Source organism: Echiichthys vipera, assembly GCF_963691815.1.
Source record: "Echiichthys vipera genome assembly, chromosome: 5".
Taxonomy (NCBI): Eukaryota; Metazoa; Chordata; class Actinopteri; order Perciformes; family Trachinidae; genus Echiichthys; species Echiichthys vipera.
In genome coordinates this window covers 21865000-21886051 of record NC_139830.1, presented here as the reverse complement: position 1 = coordinate 21886051, position 21052 = coordinate 21865000, and the positions used below count along the sequence as shown (strand labels likewise).

The following is a 21052-nucleotide window of genomic DNA, read 5'->3' as shown; positions in this document are numbered from 1 at the left end:
AAAAATGGCTCTACCACAGAATAAAATGTTCTTACTTAGTGATAAAAACTGAATAATACATTATTCTATAATACTTTGAAAGGGGCCATTCGGCCTAATTAGTATACACATTTGATTGTTTAAGTACCTTAAGCTGATAAAACATACATACTTTTACATAACATTTTTAATCTTACGTAACATTTTGAACATTTGCTTGTGTTAGGAGTTAGGACATCTGTGTGCTTCTTTCTTTTTTATACTTTATTTCTGGGCTGTTTTCATGCTTTGAGTTAACTGGCGGTGTGGTTATGCTGGTGATAAATACGTTACTTACAGAGTGTGAGGTGGTTAAAAGGAAAGGTTTAGGAATGGCACTGAGGGAAGACCACAACACATTTTATTTGATCTTAAATGACTGTTAAACTCAGATAAACAAAATTCATGCTTTTCTCTAGAAAAATGACTTACAGTTCCATGGAAGTTAATATTACTATTCTTAATGGGAAATCAATTGAAAGAGTATATACTTATAAATACATTGGGCTCTGGCTCAATGACAAGCTGTGCTTCAAAAAACATGTTAATCAACTGATTAAACCATTAAAAGCAAAACTTGCCTTGATCCATAGAAATAAAGCATGCATTACACAGTGCTACAGAAAGCTATGAGAAGCTGCCTAGGCCAAGATTTAATGCTTCCCTTGTACATACACATATATTGATAAAAGCGCTTGCACATACCTGCATACGTCACATACACATACATACATCCTTTATTTGAACATATACATACTTTGCTTGCATATACTTCACTTGTACATACATGCATCCTTTATTTGGACATATATATACTTTGCTTGCACATACTTCACTTGTACATACATGCATCCTTTATTTGGACATATATATACTTTGCTTGCACATACTTCACTTGCATATACATGCATCCTTTTTTTTGACATATACATACCTTGATTTCACATACTTCACTTGCACATACATGCATAGGTTCATGCATATACATAGAATCTAGTTATGCCTGTGCATAAGTATGTATGTATGTGCATGGGGAGGATGGGCGGGGTGAATTAAGTACTTGACTTTGTATCCTGTGTGAAACTAAAATTGATCTTTTTAACTTAGTGACTTATTCACATTGACAACTTGCCTTGCCTAACTAAATATGCCAGAGCATGATCTTTTCCCATACCTACAACAAGTAGTTCTATTTGACCTCACAACATTAACCATGTGTAACTGGACGTTGCTTCCACAATAGAGATGGAGAGAGTAGATCAGTCTGTTTGCACCCAGATTAGAATAGCCTTATTGTAGCCACATGATCCGTACATCTCTTTTGTAATAGCAACTTCCAGTTACACACGGTTAACGTTATGAGTTCAAATAGAACTACTCGGTTAGGTTTAGGATAAGATCATGCTTTGGGTTGAAATAAGGTTATTTGTTATGTAAGAATATTGTATATTGTAAGTATGCATTGTTTTGGTGTTGGTTGCAGAAAACTGCAAGACAAATCAATAGTTTTCCATCTATCAAAACTTTCTTTTGCCTGTTGTGTCATAGACCTTCACTCAGAGTCAAAATAAACATAGGGTAGTTTAAATTATTAATGAGCCAATTAACCGTCACATTTAATGAGTTTCACAGGAGTTTATTTGACATAAGAGAATAGTAATGATATGCTCATTAGCATCACTGTTCTGTTTGGAGTCTTAATCCACATGGAGAAAAACAAACCATGTCATATTCCCTCATGTTATCTCTGTGTTAGATACTGCTGGTAACTATGTGCACAGAGCCAACAATGAAAACATTCCAAGATTCAATTGAAAACAAACACATTGAGAAATAGTAATTTGCAGTTTCAAGTTTCATAAAACTAACACTAAGTACACTGACTTACTTTCATGACTAGATGGACGGTTAAATGTGACCAAACTGGGACAATTTGGCCACATGGCCATAAGTAGTATGGCCATGTGGTATGGACCCTTTGCAATGACACTTGTATATTTAACTCAGGTGCTGTCCATTTCTTCCTTCTCAATCCTTGAGATGGTTCTGTACCTTTATTGGAGTCCAGCTATGTTTAATTAAACTGATTGGACTTGATTAGGAAAGGCACACACCCGTCTATATTAAGACGGTACAGGTCGAAGTACATGTCAGAGCATCTGAGAATCATGACCAGCGAAGCATTGGACGTCGGATATACGAGCAAATCATGTCTTTTTTGGGTCCGTCGGTCCATGACCAATTCTGGGCATCTATCCAAACTAGGTCCACTATTTGGACTTCCAATGTTTAGTGGGGAGTTTGAAGGAACTTCCCAATGAGCTCAGATACAGATCAGGCTAAGGTTACAAAATAATTTCTGCTGCACTTAAAGTTCAAAAGAGCACAGTAGCCTTAATCCTTAAATGAAAGAGGTTTGGGATGACCATGACTCTTCCGAGAGCTGGCTGTGCAAAACTGAGCAATTGGGGGAAAAGAGCCTTGGTGAAAGAGGTAAAAAAAGAACCCAAAGATCACTGTGGATGAGCTCCTGAGATGCAGTGGGGACATGGGAGAAACCTCCAGAAAGTCAACCATCACTGCAGCCATCCACCTATCGGGGCTTTATGGCAGAGACAAGAACCCCTTTAGCCATGATATAATCCCAACATATCACGGCCTGAAGTGAGCTATTGCTTTTATGAAACGGTTATGGCAATATTAAAGTGATGGACAGATTCCAATTTGAACTGTTTTATAATCAAAAAGTATCCATAAAGCATTGTTCTTACAAAGAAATAGGCTCTCCCGGCTGGCAGTTATGGAACGTACCATCTCACTGATTCTCAAACTGTGGTACTTGTACCACTGGTGGTACTCAAGCTCTCTCTGGTTGTATGCGAAGGAATCTCCAAAATAAAAATGGAAACATTAATTACTAAATAAATATTCTACTATCAAAATACTACAACATTTTGAAAGAAAATACTTGAATGTTCCGTGAATTGTAATTTAAAATAAGTTTAGCATTCCCTGTAATATTTTTGTGTCAATAACAGCCTGCTACGTAGTTGCGGTCATGAGTTATGAGCTAAATTGTGATGGCAACAGAGTAAGCAGAGGTAAAATGATTGGTTTGAAAACACTGCAATCGTGGCTCCAAATGGGAACTAATGTGAAGAGCAGGAAGTGCGGATAAGGAGGAGAATAAACTGAAGTCATGGCTGAAGACAGTCAACAATAAATAATCTTCTAATTAGGAATAAACCTTCCTGTCCGTAGCTGAATAGTTTAGACCTACGCTAATGTATTTTAACATTGGTCTTAGTGGTGGTACTTAAGAGAGCTTGATTTCCTGAGGTGGTACGTCATGTAGACTTAGACTTAGACTTCTCTTTATTGATCCCTTTGGGATGACTCCTGCAAGGAAATTGAATTTCCAGCAGCTTAATAAAAAACAATGAACAGTTAGGGTTAGGGTTAGGGTTAGGGTTAGGGTTAGGGGTTAGGGTTAGGGTTAGGGTTAGGGTTGGGTTAGGGTTAGGGTTAGGGTTAGGAGTTAGGGGTTAGGGTTAGGGGTTAGGGGTTAGGGTTAGGGTTGGGTTAGGGTTAGGGTTAGGAGTCACCCCGGTAGATGTAATAATACAGGTAATATAAAATTCACGGAAAATGAAATCAGATAAGTTAAATGTAGAGGAAATGTAAAAGATAAAATATGTATGACTCTATACGACAGAAATGAGCAGTAAGATTAAATTATTGCACTTAAGTGGTGGATAAAGTTATTGCACAAAGAAAAGAAGATAGGTGTACAGGTATGTAAGAGTAGATTATCACTCACTCATCTTCAACCGCTTATCCAGGGTCAGGTCGCGGGGGCAGCAGCTCTGGCAGGGGACCCCAAACTTCCCTTTCCTGGGCCACATTAACCAGCTCTAACTGGGGAATCCCGAGGCATTCCCAGGCCAGTGTGGAGATTTAATCTCTCCACTTGGTCCTGGGTCTTCCCCGAGGCCTCCTCCCAGCTGGACGTGCCTGGAACACCTCCCTAGGGAGGTGCCCAGGGGGCATCCTTACTAGCTCAATCGTGTTGTAACTAAGAGATCTGCTGAAATTTTTTTTTTTTTTTTGGGATAGCAACGGAGATCATTTCTGCTGCCCATTGAGTCATCAGTACACTAAAGCTAATGTTAGCTTGTAGACATTGTGAAGTTTCCTTAAACGGAATAAGTACCACACATATAAACACTAAACTTTGTTGCTAGCTCAATCCTGTTATTACTAACATATCAGCAGACTTTTTCTGCTGATATGTTTTTTCTGTGGATAGATTTAGCTAGAGATGTGTCCTTCCGTGTCGAGGCTTCTAAGCTTGTGTCGAGTAATCAAAAAAGATTTTTGAGAAGCACTTATCGAGGCTTGTGTTGATGACTCATATGGTGGACATTCGAAGCCTTTCGAGCGGGCCATACCATGTGACTGATTCGCAAAATGGTTCAAGAATGGTTCGCAGGTTTGAAATATAACTGGGTAATGAGACACAATGTACAGTATATACCAACTTGTATAAACTCACTATTACTTTTCCCTGTACCACAGCCTCAGCTGTGCCCTGTGAAATGGTGTTTTCTAAAGAAGGTAAAATCCTCTCAAAAAAAGAAAAGTTACTTTTAAATAAAATTGATAAAATGTCCCTAGTGACACAGGCACATTCACATCACAACTCTCTCCCCAATTTGTTTCAACTTTCCCCTCTGTCCCTGCATTAATTCTACCAGAAAAAATATACACTATAGTAATGAGTATATTATTCATTTAGTGGCATTATCATTCAAGCACAATTCTATGTAAAGCTTCACGCACCAAAGACATGGTGTCATTATAATTACTTCCGAGCCTGTTTTACATTTATTGTCCAATTGATGGTATAGTAGAGCAAATGGAGCACGTGAGTGAACCAATTGTATGGAGAACTTCAAGGCTCCATGATGCCTCATTTTGCCATCACTAGATTTAGCTGCTATGTCCATGAACATGTCGTGTTAGCTCAAGCTAAAGATAGCACGCAACACACATCTGCACAGCTGATCGACATTTCCAATAACAGAGAGCAAGTAACCAATCACTTTATAAACATGTTTTAAAAATAAGACTAACCAATCACTTTATATGTATTACTTAATTAGACTAACCAATCACTTCATAAACATGTTGAAATCTTCTGCAATTTTAAGTTAAAGTCCCTACACTGTATAAAAATGAAAGCGGAGTGATATAGAGATATAGAGATCCATTGTATTTTACTCGCAGATCACTCTGGTAATGTGTGGCGGAGAAAATTTGGAGAAGTTTGCCAAGTGACCGAACAAATCAGCGTTGATTTTGACCAGTATTTTCACCCCTCCCCAAAAGATCTCCAAACAAGAGTTCCCTGATGGATATGCTGAGGAAATGAGAATCATGTGAATAATACATTCGGCGGAGTCAGGTCAGTGGTATACAGGATCCATACCACAGCTAACAACCAATATGATTGCTTGATTCGGGCCATCTGTTTTACAAGTAGAATGTAGGTAGACATTTTGAAACAATAGGTCTTGCGCATAAAAAATGGACGTAGCATACCCGTTGGGGTCCGTTCTCTCAACTCAACGGCTAGCTGTCAATCAAGAGGCTGTGCCCCAAATTATTCATAAATTTTAACCTCCAATAAAATAAAAACTGGCCTGGTAGAAAAAAAATCCCCACCCCCTCAGTGTTGTCATGGATATATGACCTAAACATACAGTCTACAATATTTTTTTTTAACAGGCCTTAAATTAATTATGTTTTATTATGCTGTGAAAACTGTCTTGTCTGTTTAACATGGGAGTCAATGCGAAATTGATCTATTATGAAACATGCCCCTAGTGGCCACTGGGTGAACTGCAATTTTTGGCACTTTCTTGTTGGATCAACCAGGAAATCGCTGTGGTGGGGGCTTGGTCTCGAGTCTAAGCTGATTTTGTTATGCTTACTTAATTATGCTGCTAGAGGCCTAGTCTGCAGGGGGATTATACTGTTCCTGATACTCTGAGCTTCTATCCTTTCTGTCTGTATCATTCATTTCCCATCAATGCATGTTACTAATTCAACTTCTTCCCCGGAGTTGTTTGTGCTTTGTGGTCTCACAGTTCTCTGCTGATCGTGATGGTGCCTGCTGCCGAGGTCCTGCTTGACGCTTCCTTCTGCTATATTATTATTACTCATATATACTATCATTAGTTCTATAAATTATAAAATTTGTACTTTTACTACTCCTTCATCGAGAGCATCATCACGTTCTCCATCACATGCTGGTTCTACTCCACCAGCCTCCAGAACAGAAACCGCCTGCAGAGCGCCGCCACGGTCTGTTCTAAGATCATTGGACTTCCTGTTAGAACTCTGTCGACCATCCACGAGCAGCAGACACTCAGGTTAGCTGGTCAGATCATGCAGGACCCTTCTCACGCTCTCTTCTCAGCGTTTGAGTGGCTCCCCTCAGGACGCCGTCTTCGCTGTCCCTGCTGCAGGACACAGAGGAGAAGAGCAACCTTCATCCCCAGGGCTGTCCAGCTCCTCAACTCCTGACCCCTCTGACCATCCCCCTCCCCACTCCTGACACCCTCCCCTGGACACTTCACCCCCCCCCCCCACTCCAGACACCCTCCCTGGACACCGCACCCCCCTCTCCCCCCCGGACACCCCTCCCTTCACCCCTCCTCCTCCCCTCTCCAGACATCCTCCCTGGACACCATCACCATCACCCCCCCTCCCCACCCCTGGCACCTTCCCTGGACACCTTCACCCCCTGGACACCCCCCCCCCCCCCCCCACCCCCGGACACTCACCGGACACGTGAACTGGCTATCTACCTCCACTCCTGTCCTCAAAGCTGTGAACTACTGGTTGATTCACAATTCCACTTATTCTGTTCACTCTGTTTATAATGATACTGGACTGTTGCACTACGCCACTTATTTACTCTGTTTATAATGTTACTCCGGTCTGTTGCACTACTCCACTTATTTATTCTGTTATTATGTTCACACTTATTCTGTTACTCTGTTCTTACTGGTCCACTTGATTGATTCTGTTAGTTATGTTAATTTATGGTATTAATGCACTGCTCCACTTTATTGTGTCTATCAGGTCTTATATTGTATCCATGACAGCACTATAGTCACTTTATTTTTCAGTATTCATCTGTTACACAGAGCTAGCATATACTTAGACTGCTGTTTTCCTGCCATGCACCACCATCACTTTATTATTCACTTTATTATTTAGCTTATAGTTATATATTATATTTATACTCTATTACTGCACTATAGTTCTGTTACGTCTGCTCATTACACACATGTATCATGTCTGACCTCATCTGGATCTGATCACTGTCCACTTATATCTTTTCTGCACTACAGTTCTGTTTATACCTGTTTCAACAGTCTACTGCATGTTTACATTGTTTACATCATAAACACCCGTTCACATGTCTGCTTACATCATATACACACATGTCTTTCTACATCTCACGCCGACGATGTTCTCTGTATCTAACCTGTACTAACACACTAACATCCTGACACTTATCCTACCTGTACTAACACACTAACATCCTGACACTTACTCTTCTTTTACACTTTATTCTTGTGTTAGGTTAAAATGTTTTTTGTATAATTGCACTGTCGTGATTTGCTGCTCTGTGTGCCTTGAATTGCCCCCCGGGGACAAATAAAGTTTTTTGAATTTAATTGAATTGAATTGAATTAAAAACATTATCACTAACATTTCTCATTATATCACAGCTGTTATAACCACTACTCATCATTGATCATATTTACCACCATGATTATTATCATTGCCATAATCTATCACCTTAGCTGTGCTTGTTTCTACTATTGTACTATATTAACTGCAATAAGTGTATGCGTCATATACGTTTTTGTTACCACTGTTTGCACAAAATTGCTGTTGCTACTCATGAGGGAATTGTTGGATCTATGTAAATCATAAATATGTCACGATGGTATTTACCTACTCTATGAAGTTTCTTGAGATATTTATGATTATAATTATGATTTGGCACTATAAATAAAATTGAATTGAATTGAATGGAGTCATGAGGCCTCACTGACTCATTCACATATCTGTACAGTAAGAGGGTCTACAGTTGCTGTCCAATTGCATGTTAATTAGTGGGGGTGATGCTTTTATGAAACTATTATGGCTGCTCCTTGTGTTATAGATGCTCCTATAAAGTCTTCATACCTCATAGTCCTCTCTTAGAGGGCTGTACGGAGAGAAGACCTTCATCCTTCAGGTGTACCATAATACCACATTACTGCAGGGATGGTTTGGTAAATTAAAAAAGCTGGTGTCCTTTGAGTTGTTGATGTGTTATGCTACTGATGTGCATTGTGTTGTCTTTAATCAATACAAATCCTATCAGTTGCAGCTGTGAAGTCATTTATATTCAACTTTTTGACCTAATCACCAGAAAAAATAATTTAAAAATTTTTAAATCAGAGAAATATATGGATCATAATAACTCATTGGGTGGTGGTAAATCATTTATACAAAGCATTAATTACAAGGTAATTTTAATTCAGGTTTTCATAGCACTTTTCCTTTGCATCAACTTTTTGCTGATCACAACCTTTTTTATTAAGGATTTTTTTTCCATGCGCTACATCTTATTTGCTTATACATTAGTGTCTGATTGTTTGATCTTGATTCTATCAAATATCTTGCTCATCTTAGACCACCCCCCCCCCCCCCCACCCCCGGACACTCACCGGACACGTGAACTGGCTATCTACCTCCACTCCTGTCCTCAAAGCTGTGAACTACTGGTTGATTCACAATTCCACTTATTCTGTTCACTCTGTTTATAATGATACTGGACTGTTGCACTACGCCACTTATTTACTCTGTTTATAATGTTACTCCGGTCTGTTGCACTACTCCACTTATTTATTCTGTTATTATGTTCACACTTATTCTGTTACTCTGTTCTTACTGGTCCACTTGATTGATTCTGTTAGTTATGTTAATTTATGGTATTAATGCACTGCTCCACTTTATTGTGTCTATCAGGTCTTATATTGTATCCATGACAGCACTATAGTCACTTTATTTTTCAGTATTCATCTGTTACACAGAGCTAGCATATACTTAGACTGCTGTTTTCCTGCCATGCACCACCATCACTTTATTATTCACTTTATTATTTAGCTTATAGTTATATATTATATTTATACTCTATTACTGCACTATAGTTCTGTTACGTCTGCTCATTACACACATGTATCATGTCTGACCTCATCTGGATCTGATCACTGTCCACTTATATCTTTTCTGCACTACAGTTCTGTTTATACCTGTTTCAACAGTCTACTGCATGTTTACATTGTTTACATCATAAACACCCGTTCACATGTCTGCTTACATCATATACACACATGTCTTTCTACATCTCACGCCGACGATGTTCTCTGTATCTAACCTGTACTAACACACTAACATCCTGACACTTATCCTACCTGTACTAACACACTAACATCCTGACACTTACTCTTCTTTTACACTTTATTCTTGTGTTAGGTTAAAATGTTTTTTGTATAATTGCACTGTCGTGATTTGCTGCTCTGTGTGCCTTGAATTGCCCCCCGGGGACAAATAAAGTTTTTTGAATTTAATTGAATTGAATTGAATTAAAAACATTATCACTAACATTTCTCATTATATCACAGCTGTTATAACCACTACTCATCATTGATCATATTTACCACCATGATTATTATCATTGCCATAATCTATCACCTTAGCTGTGCTTGTTTCTACTATTGTACTATATTAACTGCAATAAGTGTATGCGTCATATACGTTTTTGTTACCACTGTTTGCACAAAATTGCTGTTGCTACTCATGAGGGAATTGTTGGATCTATGTAAATCATAAATATGTCACGATGGTATTTACCTACTCTATGAAGTTTCTTGAGATATTTATGATTATAATTATGATTTGGCACTATAAATAAAATTGAATTGAATTGAATGGAGTCATGAGGCCTCACTGACTCATTCACATATCTGTACAGTAAGAGGGTCTACAGTTGCTGTCCAATTGCATGTTAATTAGTGGGGGTGATGCTTTTATGAAACTATTATGGCTGCTCCTTGTGTTATAGATGCTCCTATAAAGTCTTCATACCTCATAGTCCTCTCTTAGAGGGCTGTACGGAGAGAAGACCTTCATCCTTCAGGTGTACCATAATACCACATTACTGCAGGGATGGTTTGGTAAATTAAAAAAGCTGGTGTCCTTTGAGTTGTTGATGTGTTATGCTACTGATGTGCATTGTGTTGTCTTTAATCAATACAAATCCTATCAGTTGCAGCTGTGAAGTCATTTATATTCAACTTTTTGACCTAATCACCAGAAAAAATAATTTAAAAATTTTTAAATCAGAGAAATATATGGATCATAATAACTCATTGGGTGGTGGTAAATCATTTATACAAAGCATTAATTACAAGGTAATTTTAATTCAGGTTTTCATAGCACTTTTCCTTTGCATCAACTTTTTGCTGATCACAACCTTTTTTATTAAGGATTTTTTTTCCATGCGCTACATCTTATTTGCTTATACATTAGTGTCTGATTGTTTGATCTTGATTCTATCAAATATCTTGCTCATCTTAGACCACCTTAAATTGACCATGCAAATATGGTTATGTCTCATTATTTACATTTTGGTAGCTCTATACCCTTTAGTCACACCAGTCACTCTGACAGCAATGACCCTGGAACGCTACGTGGCCATTTGTATGCCCCTGCGCCATGGAGAACTGTGCTCCACTCGCAACACTATGTACTGTATCCTCATCATTCACGGCCTCAGCTCTGTATACTGCATTGTGGTTGTCTCCATCTTCGTGGCATCGGCCTCTCTAAGCTTATACAAACAATTTAGTTTATGTTCGGCTAACGTGTTTGTTTTATACAGATGGCAGCGTCATATTTTGTCAGCTTTAAATCAGTTTTACTTCTTGATTATGTGTATCATCATTGTATTCTCTTATGTCAAAATAATGAAAGTGGCCAAAGCTGCATCAGGAGAGAATAAAAAGTCAACACAGAAAGGGCTCAGAACAGTAATTCTTCATGCTTTCCAGCTGCTGCTGTGTCTCATTCAGCTGTGGTGTCCATTCATAGAAAGTGCTATACTTAGCATTGATTTAATGTCATACATTAATGTCAGGTACGCAAATTACATAGTTTTTTATCTTTTTCCAAGGTGTCTGATTCCTCTCATTTATGGTCTCAGGGATGAAAAGTTTTTTGCTGTATTTAAATACTATGTTCTCTGTGGTTTTGTGAAGAACATTTCTTTTCATTTGACAAATTAAAGCACTAAATTTGCTATAAAATATTATTGTAATGATATAAAAAGTGAATTTTTGTATCGGTTTATTTTGAAGTAACTCCAATCTCTTCTATGTCTGTGTTTACATTGCTGTATAAACCATTCAACTATTTACCCCACAGTCATATTAACTCGGCATAATCTTTTGGGCATACTGAATGATCCACCATGCAGTTTTTGACCCATGAAGGTCCCCAGTAACTTCATCCACACGGTATGGTGCAGTGATAATCCTTTTTGTAATGCCCTTTTGCTTTTTTATGTATCACTCATGAATTCTAATACCATTTGCTCCTTTTTATAATTAATCGTCATGTTTGTTATGTCTGCTTTACTTGTATGGTTTGCCTGTTGTATATGGTTCAATTACAGTTTTTTCAGTCGCTTTGGTACATTTCTCGAATCATCCTCGACATTTTCAAAACAGTAAGTGCATTTCGCAAAACAATATAATATAACAGTGAACTCTGGAGGGCTGTTCTAATGTAAACTATGGCTACAGTTCTTATGACAATTTTTGTAAATTGTAAGTTACATCTTAATGTATGTGGGAGGTTGATTGTAAGAGACTGGACAATATTTACATTAAAGCTTTTACTGTTTTTACTGTAATTTGTTTTCATACCCTGTTACAGAAAGGAAAAGACAGCACTACATAGCACAAAGAAAAACACACACACAAAAAAACAAAAGTAGAAATGTGAACATAGGACAATCTCCTTAGGGGAAACATGCAGTGCTGTAGGAATAACAATGCAGTCTTCCCACAACACCTGATGTTCCTGTCTGTTGGGCCACAAATTCTCATCCACACATTTGCCTTTGTTAGATAAAGTCAAGAATCACCTGGGCGCCATTTACTATTCAGGACAGATATTAAAAAAAAGTTTAATGGAAATGTGTAGAAATATGCTTGACATATTATGACAACTTGTTCAACCATTTTGCATGTAAAGACTTATGTGGCGCACCAAAGGCTAAATATTGACATTTTGATCAACATGACCTAAGCAATTGATGATGTAGGAAAGAGCTGACAATTGTACATGATGATTTGCATGGATGTACCCAAGCACCTGCAACTTGTCCAAAGAAATTAGAAAATGCTTTTTTGATGTGCACAAGTGACACAGTGATGTGAAGCTTGAACAATGGTTTTAGGAATTTCTATAGTAATCTGAGAAATGTACCAAAGTGACAAAGAAAAAATTGTCATGTTGGTGTTTTTAAATTAAGCTCCAGTTGAGACTGTATACTCTCTTTTTCATATATACATTCTTGCGTTTCTGTTTGTTTGAGATGACTGTATTCTGTCAGACTCAGCCTCTACATTTGCATAGTTGATTTTACTTAACTCCTTACTTAATACCATTACACTTCCCCAGTTAAATACTTAAATTTAATACAAATACTTTTTTATTACAATTTTTCTGAAATTATGAGTTTAAATATATAAATAAAATGTAATTTCTGTCAGTAGCCATAAAAGCACATTTTTTTCCAAAGAATAATGTTTCTAAGAATACAATCTTTCATAAATCAGGCTATGAATGATATATGAAAAAAAACTTCTCTGTAAAAACATTCAGAATGTATTTGGGAATAACACTGGAAAGTTTGGTGTATCTAAGCACTACTGAAGTGGAGACACGTCCTACATGAGCAGTGAATGGCGGCTGCCTCTGAAACTGCTGTGCTTGGCCTACCACATGTGTCCGTGTGTCCTCACATGCAACGGTGCAGATTTCCTTTCTACATTGGGGGGGGCACATATTCAGAGCGGAGTGTGGGGGCTCAAGGTGCATTCAGGAGGACATTTAAGGACCAATGTATTGTGGAAAGGTTTTTATTCATGTAAATGAAAACACAGAATTTTAAAAATAAAAATCTAAGTGTAAAACTCAAAGCATCCGATTCTTTCATGACTTTCTTCTAAAAATCTCGTATTATTATTATAATATTTTTTTTCCTGAAAGAGACCCTAATTCTAATTTGAGGCTGTATCTGTAGCTTTTGCCACATTTATTTTATCTCTTGAACCATCACTTCTTCACATCTTCTACACATGCTTTTAATATTGTGCATCCCTCCAGGATCTGCACACATGCAGCAGTTGGTGATGCAGCACTGCTTGCCTTTCTACACTAAGTTTTGCCTATGATAATGCCCATAATTAATAGTATATTGAATTTCATTACAAATAGAATTATTTTAGATGGTGAAGGTTAATCTTTCTCGTCAGAAATAAAACTGAAATAGAAACAGAAACTGTTGGCTTACAGCTTCTCCATATCGACTTAAAGGTGATAATATGTTCACATAATATGTGTGCTTATTTCTGCTGCTGCTCCCAAGTGGTAAATTAATTATTATTAGTAATTTCAGGTTTGAGCAAAGAGAGTGTGGTCTTTACCTACTCTATGAAGTGTCTTAAAGATTACTTTTGTTATCATCAGTCACTATTGAACTGAGTTGAATAGAGAGATGAGGCCTTTCTGAATTAGTCAAAAAATGTTCCCTCTTATTCACATATACTGTACCTGTACAGTAAGACTGTCTGTACTGTAGGTGCTGTCCAATTGCGTGCTATTTGGTTGGGCTGATGCTGTGGTGGATAAACTTTCATCAGATGTTTCCCTTGTGTTATAGTTGCTCCTATAAAGTCTTCATACCTCATAGTCCTCTCTTAGAGGGCTGTACGGAGAGAAGACCTTCATCTTTCAGGTGTACCATAATACCACATTACTGCAGGGATGGTTTGGTAAACTTGAAGGTCTGGTGTCCTTTGACTAGTTGATATGTTTCTGTCATATTTATCATACATATATGCTACTGATGTGCATTGTGTTTTCTTTGATCAATACAAACCCCATCAGTTGCAGCTGTGAGGTCGTTTATATAGAACTTTTCTTCAGAATTTAAAAATTCTAAAATCAGAGAAATATATGGATCATAATGACTCATTGGGTGGTGGCAAATCCTTAATACAAAGCATTAATTACAAGGTAATTTTAATTCAGGTTTTCATAGCACTTTTCCTTTGCATCAACTTTTTGCTGATCACAACCTTTTTTATTAAGGATTTCTTTTCCATGCGCTACATCTTATTTGCTTATACATTAGTGTCTGATTGTTTGATCTTGATTCTATCAAATATTTTGCTCATCCTGGTCCAACTTCAATTGACCATGGAAGTATGGTTATGTCTCATTATTTACATTTTGGTATCTCTATACCTTTTAGTAACGCCAGTCACTCTGACAGCAATGACCCTGGAACGCTATGTGGCCATTTGTATGCCCCTGCGCCATGGAGAACTGTGCTCCACTCGCAACACTATGTACTGTATCCTCATCATTCACGGCCTCAGCTCTGTATCCTGTATTGTGGTTGTCTCCATCTTCTTTGCATCGGCCTCTCTAAGCCTATACAAACAATTTAGATTATGTTCATCTGATGTGTTTGTTTTATACAGATGGCAGCGTCATATTATGTCAGCTTTAAATCAGTTTTACTTCTTGATTATGTGTATCATCATTGTATTCTCTTATGTCAAAATAATGAAAGTGGCCAAAGCTGCATCAGGAGAGAATAAAAAGTCAACACAGAAAGGGCTCAGAACAGTAATTCTTCATGCTTTCCAGCTGCTGCTGTGTCTCATTCAGCTGTGGTGTCCATTCATAGAAAGTGCTATACTTAGCATTGATTTAATGTCATACATTAACGTCAGGTATGCAAATTACATAGTTTTTTATCTTTTTCCAAGGTGTCTGATTCCTCTCATTTATGGTCTCAGGGATGAAAAGTTTTTTGCTGTATTTAAATACTATGTTCTCTGTGGTTTTGTGAAGAACATTTCTTTTCATTTGACAAATTAAAGCACTAAATTTGCTATAAAATATTATTGTAATGATTTAAAAAGTGATTTTTGTATCGGTTTATTTTGAAGTAACTCCAATCTCATCTATGTCTGTGTTTACATTGCTGTATAAACCATTCAACTATTTACCCCACAGTCATATTAACTCGGCATAATCTTTTGGGCATACTGAATGATCCACCATGCAGTTTTTGACCCATGAAGGTCCCCAGTAACTTCATCCACACGGTATGGTGCAGTGATAATCCTTTTTGTAATGCCCTTTTGCTTTTTTATGTATCACTCATGAATTCTAATACCATTTGCCTCTTTTTTATAATTAATCGTCATGTTTGTTATGTCTGCTTTACTTGTATGGTTTGCCTGTTGTATATGGTTCAATTACAGTTTTTTCAGTCGCTTTGGTACATTTCTCGAATCATCCTCTACATTTTTAAAACAGTAAGTGCAATTCGCAAAACAATTCATACAAATAGCAAAACAACATGGATTATGTGCAAAAGCCAGTCTCTTTCTCAAAATTAAATCCTTAGTTCATCTCTCAAAGGTAAATATCTGTGTCAATGAACATGTTAGTGCCATCAGACGGATAAGACAGTGAAATTGCTTAGTCATGGTGTCAATATAACAGTGAACTCTGGAGGGCTGTTCTAATGTAAACTCTGGCTAAAGTTTTTATGACAATTTTTGTAAATTGTAAGTTACATCTTAATGTATGTGGGAGGTTGAGTCTAAGAGACTGGACAATATTCACATTAAAGCTTTTACGGTTTGTACCGTAATTTGTTGTCATACCCTGTTACAGAAAGGAAAAGACAGCACTACATAGCACAAAGAAAAAACACACACACAAAAAAAGAAAAGTAGAAATGTGAACATAGGACAATCTCCTTAGGGGAAACATGCAGTGCTGTAGGAATAACAATGCAGTCTTCCCACACCTGTTGCTCCTATAAAGTCTTCATACCTCATAGTCCTCTTTTAGAGGGCTGTACGGAGAGAAGACCTTTATCTTTCAGGTGTACCATAATACCACATTACTGCAGGGATGGTTTGGTAAACTTGAAGATCTGGTGTCCTTTGACTTGTTGATATCTTTCTGTCATATTAATCATACATATATGCTACTGATGTGCATTGTGTTTTCTTTGATCAATACAAACCCCATCAGTTGCAGCTGTGAGGTCATTTATGTTCAACTTTTTTTGACCTAATCACCACAAAAAAGTTGGGCATCAGAATTTAAACATTTTAAAAATCAGCGAAATATATGGATCATAATGACTCATTGGGTGGTGGTAAATCCTTTATACAAAGCATTAATTACAAGGTAATTTTAATTCAGGTTTTCATAGCACTTTTCCTTTGCATCAACTTTTTGCTGATCACAACCTTTTTTATTAAGGATTTTTTTTCCATGCGCTACATCTTATTTGCTTATACATTAGTGTCTGATTGTTTGATCTTGATTCTATCAAATATCTTGCTCATCCTGGTCCAACTTCAATTGACCATGCAAATATGGTTATGTCTCATTATTTACATTTTAGTAGCTCTATACCCTTTAGTCACACCAGTCACTCTGACAGCAATGACCCTGGAACGCTACGTGGCCATTTGTATGCCCCTGCGCCATGGAGAACTGTGCTCCACTCGCAACACTATGTACTGTATCCTCATCATTCATGGCCTCAGCTCTGTGTCCTGTATTGTGGTTGTCTCCATCTTCTTTGCATCGGCCTCTCTAAGCCTATACAAACAATTTAGATTATGTTCAGCTGACGTGTTTGTTTTATACAGATGGCAGCGTCATATTATGTCAGCTTTAAATCAGTTTTACTTCTTGATTATGTGTATCATCATTGTATTCTCTTATGTCAAAATAATGAAAGTGGCCAAAGCTGCATCAGGAGAGAATAAAAAGTCAACACAGAAAGGGCTCAGAACAGTAATTCTTCATGCTTTCCAGCTGCTGCTGTGTCTCATCCAGCTGTGGTGTCCATTCATAGAAAGTGCTATACTTAGCATTGATTTAATGTCATACATTAACGTCAGGTACGCAAATTACATAGTTTTTTATCTTTTTCCAAGGTGTCTGATTCCTCTCATTTATGGTCTCAGGGATGAAAAGTTTTTTGCTGTATTTAAATACTATGTTCTCTGTGGTTTTGTGAAGAACATTTCTTTTCATTTGACAAATTAAAGCACTAAATTTGCTATAAAATATTATTGTAATGATATAAAAAGTGAATTTTTGTATCGGTTTATTTTGAAGTAACTCCAATCTCTTCTATGTCTGTGTTTACATTGCTGTATAAACCATTCAACTATTTACCCCACAGTCATATTAACTCGGCATAATCTTTTGGGCATACTGAATGATCCACCATGCAGTTTTTGACCCATGAAGGTCCCCAGTAACTTCATCCACACGGTATGGTGCAGTGATAATCCTTTTTGTAATGCCCTTTTGCTTTTTTATGTATCACTCATACATTCTAATACCATTTCCTCCTTTTTATAATTAATCGTCATGTTTGTTATGTCTGTTTTACTTGTATGGTTTGCCTGTTGTATATGGTTCAATTACAGTTTTTTCAGTCGCTTTGGTACATTTCTCGAATCATCCTCTACATTTTTAAAACAGTAAGTGCATTTCGCAAAACAATTCATACAAATAGCAAAACAACATGGATTATGTGCAAAAGCCAGTCTCTTTCTAAAATGAAATCCTTAGTTCATCTCTCAAAGGTAAATATCTGTGTCAATGAACATGTTAGTGCCATCAGATGGATAAGACAGTGAAATTGCTTAGTCATGGTGTCAATATAACAGTGAACTCTGGAGGGCTGTTCTAATGTAAACTCTGGCTAAAGTTTTTATGACAATTTTTGTAAATTGTAAGTTACATCTTAATGTATGTGGGAGGTTGAGTCTAAGAGACTGGACAATATTTACATTAAAGCTTTTACTGTTTGTACCGTAATTTGTTGTCATACCCTGTTACAGAAAGGAAAAGACAGCACTACATAGCACAAAGAAAAAAACACACACACAAAAAAACAAAAGTAGAAATGTGAACATAGGACAATCTCCTTAGGGGAAACATGCAGTGCTGTAGGAATAACAATGCAGTCTTCCCACACCTGTTGCTCCTATAAAGTCTTCATACCTCATAGTCCTCTTTTAGAGGGCTGTACGGAGAGAAGACCTTTATCTTTCAGGTGTACCATAATACCACATTACTGCAGGGATGGTTTGGTAAACTTGAAGATCTGGTGTCCTTTGACTTGTTGATATGTTTCTGTCATATTAATCATACATATATGCTACTGATGTGCATTGTGTTTTCTTTGATCAATACAAACCCCATCAGTTGCAGCTGTGAGGTCATTTATGTTCAACTTTTTTTGACCTAATCACCACAAAAAAGTTGGGCATCAGAATTTAAACATTTTAAAAATCAGCGAAATATATGGATCATAATGACTCATTGGGTGGTGGTAAATCCTTTATACAAAGCATTAATTACAAGGTAATTTTAATTCAGGTTTTCATAGCACTTTTCCTTTGCATCAACTTTTTGCTGATCACAACCTTTTTTATGAAGGATTTTTTTTCCATGCGCTACATCTTATTTGCTTATACATTAGTGTCTGATTGTTTGATCTTGATTCTATCAAATATCTTGCTCATCCTGGTCCAACTTCAATTGACCATGCAAATATGGTTATGTCTCATTATTTACATTTTAGTAGCTCTATACCCTTTAGTCACACCAGTCACTCTGACAGCAATGACCCTGGAACGCTATGTGGCCATTTGTATGCCCCTGCGCCATGGAGAACTGTGCTCTACTCGCAACACTATGTACTGTATCCTCATCATTCACGGCCTCAGCTCTGTATCCTGTATTGTGGTTGTCTCCATCTTCTTTGCATCAGCCTCTCTAAGCTTATACAAACAATTTAGATTATGTTCAGCTGACGTGTTTGTTTTATACAGATGGCAGCGTCATATTATGTCAGCTTTAAATCAGTTTTACTTCTTGATTATGTGTATCATCATTGTATTCTCTTATGTCAAAATAATGAAAGTGGCCAAAGCTGCATCAGGAGAGAATAAAAAGTCAACACAGAAAGGGCTCAGAACAGTAATTCTTCATGCTTTCCAGCTGCTGCTGTGTCTCATCCAGCTGTGGTGTCCATTCATAGAAAGTGCTTTACTTAGCATTGATTTAATGTCATACATTAACGTCAGGTATGCAAATTACATAGTTTTTTATCTTTTTCCAAGGTGTCTGATTCCTCTCATTTATGGTCTCAGGGATGAAAAGTTTTTTGCTGTATTTAAATACTATGTTCTCTGTGGTTTTGTGAAGAACATTTCTTTTCATTTGACAAATTAAAGCACTAAATTTGCTATAAAATATTATTGTAATGATATAAAAAGTGAATTTTTATATCGGTTCATTTTGAAGTAACTCCAATCTCTTCTATGTCTGTGTTTACATTGCTGTATAAACCATTCAACTATTTACCCCACAGTCATATTAACTCGGCATAATCTTTTGGGCATACTGAATGATCCACCATGCAGTTTTTGACCCATGAAGGTCCCCAGTAACTTCATCCACACGGTATGGTGCAGTGATAATCCTTTTTGTAATGCCCTTTTGCTTTTTTATGTATCACTCATACATTCTGATACCATTTCCTCCTTTTTATAATTAATCGTCATGTTTGTTATGTCTGTTTTACTTGTATGGTTCGCCTGTTGTATATGGTTCAATTACAGTTTTTTCAGTCGCTTTGGTACATTTCTCGAATCATCCTCTACATTTTTAAAACAGTAAGTGCATTTCGCAAAACAATTCATACAAATAGCAAAACAACATGGATTATGTGCAAAAGCCAGTCTCTTTCTAAAATGAAATCCTTAGTTCATCTCTCAAAGGTAAATATCTGTGTCAATGAACATGTTAGTGCCATCAGATGGATAAGACAGTGAAATTGCTTAGTCATGGTGTCAATATAACAGTGAACTCTGGAGGGCTGTTCTAATGTAAACTCTGGCTAAAGTTTTTATGACAATTTTTGTAAATTGTAAGTTACATCTTAATGTATGTGGGAGGTTGAGTCTAAGAGACTGGACAATATTTACATTAAAGCTTTTACTGTTTGTACCGTAATTTGTTGTCATACCCTGTTACAGAAAGGAAAAGACAGCACTACATAGCACAAAGAAAAAAACACACACACAAAAAAACAAAAGTAGAAATGTGAACATAGGACAATCTCCTTAGGGGAAACATGCAGTGCTGTAGGAATAACAATGCAGTCTTCCCACACCTGTTGCTCCTATAAAGTCTTCATACCTCATAGTCCTCTTTTAGAGGGCTGTACGGAGAGAAGACCTTTATCTTTCAGGTGTACCATAATACCACATTACTGCAGGGATGGTTTGGTAAACTTGAAGATCTGGTGTCCTTTGACTTGTTGATATGTTTCTGTCATATTAATCATACATATATGCTACTGATGTGCATTGTGTTTTCTTTGATCAATACAAACCCCATCAGTTGCAGCTGTGAGGTCATTTATGTTCAACTTTTTTTGACCTAATCACCACAAAAAAGTTGGGCATCAGAATTTAAAATTTTAAAAATCAGAGAAATATATGGATCATAATGACTCATTGGGTGGTGGTAAATCCTTTAT

At 37.0% G+C, this 21052-nt stretch overlaps 4 protein-coding genes across 4 annotated transcripts; all 4 read left to right on the top strand.

The window, feature by feature from the left end:
• Positions 1-10649: 10649 nt before the first annotated feature.
• On the top strand, positions 10650-11435 carry LOC310946761 (odorant receptor 131-2-like; the record flags this gene model as incomplete). Its single annotated transcript, XM_083913315.1, has 1 exon — positions 10650-11435. The coding sequence occupies one exon, from the start codon at positions 10650-10652 to the stop codon at positions 11433-11435; it is 786 nt and encodes a 261-aa protein (XP_083769441.1).
• A 3109-nt stretch (positions 11436-14544) lies between these two features.
• Positions 14545-15330, top strand: LOC310946760 (odorant receptor 131-2-like; the record flags this gene model as incomplete). The annotated part of the gene is made up of 1 exon (XM_083913314.1): positions 14545-15330. One exon carries the CDS (start codon positions 14545-14547, stop codon positions 15328-15330), a length of 786 nt encoding a protein of 261 aa, XP_083769440.1.
• A 1419-nt stretch (positions 15331-16749) lies between these two features.
• On the top strand, positions 16750-17535 carry LOC310946758 (odorant receptor 131-2-like; the record flags this gene model as incomplete). Its single annotated transcript, XM_083913312.1, has 1 exon — positions 16750-17535. The coding sequence occupies one exon, from the start codon at positions 16750-16752 to the stop codon at positions 17533-17535; it is 786 nt and encodes a 261-aa protein (XP_083769438.1).
• Positions 17536-18954: 1419 nt separating this feature from the next.
• Positions 18955-20570, top strand: LOC310946757 (odorant receptor 131-2-like; the record flags this gene model as incomplete). Its single annotated transcript, XM_083913311.1, has 2 exons — positions 18955-19677; positions 20547-20570. 2 exons carry the CDS (start codon positions 18955-18957, stop codon positions 20568-20570), a joined length of 747 nt encoding a protein of 248 aa, XP_083769437.1.
• Between the last annotated feature and the right edge of the window lie 482 nt (positions 20571-21052).